Raw genomic sequence first — 5,362 nt, forward strand, 5'->3', positions numbered from 1 at the left:
CTGCTATTAAGAGGACCCATTCACTCCATAACTGTGTGGACCTGGCAGAGTGTACTTCTATACAGCAGTTAGTCCCAGGCTGTGCTTGTTGTCTGGGACCTGAGCCCCTCTCCTAAATTGCTTATATGGAGGTTCCAGGAACAAAGGACATAGTTACTGTACTGAGTCATAGCCAGAGACCATAGAGTAGAATGGAGTTGGTAGGAGGCAGGCCCATGAGACCCAAGAGAACTACCTAAGATAAATACTGAGAAAACCTTCGTCACTGCTGACAGCTTAGCAAACCCTCACATTTTTTCTCTCACCCTCAGGCCACTCTTCATCAACTTTCTCCTGCCACTTACCTGCAAAACAAATTATAATGTCCCACAGACATGAGCAAGGCCGTGAGGCCCAAGAAGAGAATGAGGGTCAGGTCAGCGAGGAGGTTCCTGTAGCTAAGGAGGTGGGCACCTCAGAGGGAGAATCTGCTGCTCAGGTTCCCTGTTCCTCCTCTGCTCCTGCCCAAGCCACTCTACCAAATGAAGGTTCTGCTCATCAAGCAGGGAGACGTCAGAGCGTCTCAAAGGCCTACCTCTTCTCCAGGTTCTTGCTCAACAGTCAGCTACAGTATAAGGTGACCGAATTGGTGAAGTTTCTGAGTTTCAAGTATACAACAAAGCAGCCCGTCACTGAGGCAGAAATTCTGAGTATTGTCAAAGAGTACAAGCACTACTATCAAGTGATCTTCAAGCATGCCTGTGAATGCATGGAAATGGTTTTTGGCATAGAAGTGAAGGAAGTGGATGCTATCAACCACTCCTATGAGCTCCTTAAAGTTCTTGACCTCACCTATGATGGGCGCTCGAGTGGTGATGACGAGGAGGGCATCCCCAAGTTAGGCCTCTTGGTGCTCATCCTTGGTGCCATCTTCATGGAGGGCAACCGTGCTCCTGAGAAGAAGATCTGGGACATGCTGAATACGGTTGGCATATTTCCTGACCAGCATGATTTCATCTGTGGGAATCCCAGAAAGTTCATCACTGAAGAATTGGTTGCTGAGAAGTACCTGGAATACCAGCTGGTACCCGGCAGTGATCCTCCATGCTATGAGTTCCTGTGGGGCCCAAGGGCCCATGCTGAAACCAGCAAGATGAAAGTCCTGCAGTTTTTCTCCAAGGTTGTCCGGAGCAGCCCCACGGCCTTCACAGCTCTGTATAGGGAAGCCTTGAAGGATGAAGAGGAGAGAGCCCAGGCTGCCCTTGCCTCCGTGGCCTTTCCTGTTGCCCCGGAAGACTCAGGTTCCGCGGACAAGCCCAGCAGCTTCTCCCGCCCTGAGTAAATTGAGGCTGCTTCTTCACACTGATTAAAGACAGCAGTCAGATATTCGAGTAGAAGAGAGTTTGGGTTCTTTTTCTTTTTGTTCTGTCTCAAAGGGTTTATTAGCTTTAGAGTCTCCATTCATTAACTGTGGCTCCCACGTTTGTTTCAGAAGAAGAAGTTTGCTGCTGTGAAAAGCGTGTTGAGAATATTCTCAGCTTTGAGGTCTAGAGGAAGATCAAATAGCAGTGCAACAGAGCTTTCCTTGGACACATGAAAGATCTAAAAAAATGACAGATTCTATTGTTCTTGTAGTCTGTTTTGTGAAGCTAAACATATGCACCTCTTACTTGGTTGATTTAGTGAACAATGCATGTGCAGTTAAAGGTTAATAAAGTGCACTGCCCTGTTTTCCCAGCAAACAGTGTCTGTTCTTTGCAAGACATGTTTATATCAGGGGAAATTCATATGTCAATGAGGAAGATGATGAAATAGTGTGAAAAACAAAGACTTGAGTTAAAGGCCTGAGGAGGTGGGATACCAAATAACAGCTATAAAGTATCAGTGCTTTGAGCTAAGGCATTTGGGGGCTTTGGGAAATCACAAATCCTCTGTTAAGGTAGATGGTGGTAGGGACCAGATTCTCAGGCAATGTGTCTAATACATGAGAGAAAAACTTAGAAGGAAAAAAAGTGCTCAGAGAACTTCTCTTTGAAGTATGCTAAACAAGAAATAAATCTCCACTGGGGACGGGGACCATTATAGAAGGTGACGTGAACTCTTTCTGAGTGCTATCAAACATACTGTCTTACCTAAGCCTTGTGTACAAAACATTTCTGGGAACTCTGACAATACCGCCTTCACGTGGTGGATAGAATTCTCTAGGTCTTAACCCTGGTTTCAGAGAACCCACTCCTCTGTAAGGTCATTTTTTTTATTTTTTAACTTCCTTTTGATATTCTTTGAGTCTTACACATCATACATCTCGATCCCATTCATTTCCCATCCCTTTGTATCCAACCTCTGCCCTTACAAAGCCTCCCCAAAATAAAACGAAATTTAAGAGAAGGGAAAAGGAAGCAGTAGCATGACACAGTGAGTCACGCAGTAGACCCTTTTATCCACATTATCTTTACTTGCAAGTGTTCATTGCAGAGAGTCATTGATCTGGTCCAATGCCTCTGGTTTCTACTACACTATTGGTGCTGGGCCCTCACTGGGACTCCTCTTGGTTATCCTGCAGTTGCCCTGGGTCATGGAGATCCTGCAGCTTTGGGTCTGCAGGGCTGGCCTTCCTGTGCTCCAGCAGATCACAGATGGGGTGGATGTTGGGGTGGGCTAACACATAGCCCTGGTTCTGGGCCTGGGTAGTTGAAGGGCTGGTCAGCCCACCAGCTCTCCCCTGTCTTCACCTCTAGGGCAAGCTCTCCAGCATTGCCCAGCTAGTTTTCCCCTTGCAAGAGGTGGGGCCGATTCTGCTTTCACATTCTCAGAGATGGCTCTCCTGCTCCTACACCTTCAAGGCCAGCTCTACTGTGTTGCCCAGGCGTGTGCAGGGGACACTCTCCTGAATGCTTCAGCTGGTGAGGGGCAGGGACAGCTCTCCCACCTACCACAGGCAGTGAGGGGCAAGGACCTCTCCCCCCCCCCTCACCACCATATGGCAGATGAGGGGTGAGGCCAGATCTCCCATGCTCATGTTTTCAGATGGGCCTGCACCTAGTCAATAGGGTCAGCTCTACTGTGCTGTCCAGGCAAGGTGCAGGGCCCACTTTCCCGAGTGCTGCAGCTGGTTAGGAGGCGAGTCAGCACTCTTGTCTGTTGCAGTAGGTGAGGGCTGTGGGGGGACATCTCTCCCCCACCCACACCACTGCATGACAGATAGTAGTGGGGACAGCTGTCCCACATTTTCAGCTTTAGGGCTAGCTGCCCTCCCCCCAGGGTCAGCTCTACTATGCTGCCCAGGAAGGTGCATGGCCTCTCTCCTGAGTGCCGCAGCTGGTGCCAGGCAGGAACAGCTCTCCCGCAGTTAGACTGTGAGATCGTTAATAATTAGGTGAGCCTGACATTTGTTTTGTCAACTTTTAGCGACGGTTAGAAAATTAGTGGCAGTTAAATGAATGAAAAAAAATGATTTAGATAAAAGAGAAACTATAAATGACAAACATCCTGTGAACTGTATACAGCATGGGGAAATTCCAACCTAAGTAGGTTTAAATAATATGTATATTATTAATAAGGAAATTTTAGTGAGTTTTGTTTGAAAACTTGACATATATTAGAAATACAGTATACATCACACAAATGTGTCTAGTACTTTGTATATATCCCATAAACACCCCAAATCCTACTTAAATCTTTTACAGCAAAGAACTCTGAGACTAATAGCACCTGGCACTTTGCCTGAAATATATGACTAGAAAATGGCATGTCTGAGAATTAATTCCTCATCTGAGTTCACCAAGGCCTATACTATTCCTGTTCTCATAGTTCATTTCTCAATAAATAATGTTTTTGGCAAAATAAAACAACTTTTAAGCAAAGCATGGAAAACAGAATTGAATAAGGAAGATGAAATAAAAAAAACGAACACAATCTGAGATTCATTGCTGACATTTACTGGGGTCCTCTAACCTGGGCTCCAGAATTCAAAAGATCTACCCCATCCAAGTGCTACCATTTTGTTTCACCCCAGTACTTTGTCAAATTACAGCACCCTTCTCCTTGCAAGCCCCTGTCCCTCAGGTCTAACTCTGGAAACTGGTCTGCTGAAACTAGCAGAACCTCTTTTGAAGGCTATATCCTGCTCCCAATGGGACAATCCCATATCAGTTCCCTGACAGAGCAGTTCTATTCTCTGCAGAGAAGTTCCGGATGTCCCAGCCCTCGTTGGGAATCCCTCGGATCCAATCATCATTGCTTCAATATGCGATAGACTGTGAAAAATGCTTTGATTCCTGGTCATACCCACTGAACCCCTTTAATATACTCTCAAATTGCTTTGTAAATGAGATGTGACCAAAGTTTAATGTGGAGGAAAGAAGGGGAAAATGAGAGATATTGAAATTAACAAGCAGCATTAGGGTTTTATTAATATATATTATTTGCCCTCCCCTCAGAGCTCAGGTGAGCCCTGTAGAGGAAGGGGCAACAGTAGTGTAAGATCCAGAGGGGATGGAGAATAGGGCCATCTGAATAAATTAAACAAGGCACAGATGAACTCACAGAGACTAAAGCTGCAAATACAGAGTCTATGTGAGTTTGCAGCAGGTCCTTTGCATGTAATAGAGCTGTTATTTTAGAATTTTTATGGCACTCCTGAGTGTGAGAACAAGCAGATCTCTGACCATTGTGCCTGCTCTTGCGACTCCTCTTCCTATTGAGTTGCTGTGTCCAACTTCAAAATGATAATTTTTGTTTCATTTTAATTTTTTATTTTGTCATGTATGATTGTTATCTACTAGAAACCTATTCTTTTCTAATAAGAGACAGGGAGTAAATCTGGAAGGGAAGGGAAGTGGGGAAGGACTGGGAGAAGTTGAGGGAGGGGAAACTATAATCAAGATATATTTTTGAGAAAAGAATCTAAGTTTTATAAAAGGGGGAAGATATATGATTTGAAGCAGGCCATTGAACAAATATATAGATGAATGAGCTTACTTGGATGGGTAAAACTAAAGTCTCCTGCACAAGAGACAGATGAGAAACGCATATAGGAAGCTAAATTCCTAAAACCCTGGAAGATAAATAGTTGTTCCTTAGCGGACATTCTATCTCTAATGGGAAAAGAAAACGAAGTTTAGTAATCTATCCACAGTATCTTGTCTGTTTCTGGAGGTGCAGCTTAGTGATATGCAAGCCCAAGGCTTAAGGGTCAATGTCCCATAAGTACTACAAAAGAAGACGATAGGAAAAATCTTGGCTCCCAGTTTACCCAAAGGTACCGACCTATACAGGTAGGAGTGTAGCATATGTGGATTTCCTGAGTATAAAGACAGACTGCTTAGTGTTTGTTTTATTGGGATAGATTCTGGCATTTGGGACTTATTACTGTTAATATAGA

The 5,362-nt window shown here is 44.7% G+C and overlaps 1 protein-coding gene across 1 annotated transcript; it reads left to right on the plus strand.

The window, feature by feature from the left end:
• Nucleotides 1–361: 361 nt before the first annotated feature.
• Nucleotides 362–1,321, plus strand: LOC121439420 (putative MAGE domain-containing protein MAGEA13P). The gene has a single exon (XM_041639927.1). It carries the CDS (start codon nt 362–364, stop codon nt 1,319–1,321), a length of 960 nt encoding a protein of 319 aa, XP_041495861.1.
• Nucleotides 1,322–5,362: the final 4,041 nt, after the last annotated feature.

This window comes from Microtus oregoni, unplaced genomic scaffold (assembly GCF_018167655.1).
Source record: "Microtus oregoni isolate MIOR12 unplaced genomic scaffold, Mior012 000061F_ref0000440, whole genome shotgun sequence".
NCBI lineage: Eukaryota > Metazoa > Chordata > Mammalia > Rodentia > Cricetidae > Microtus > Microtus oregoni.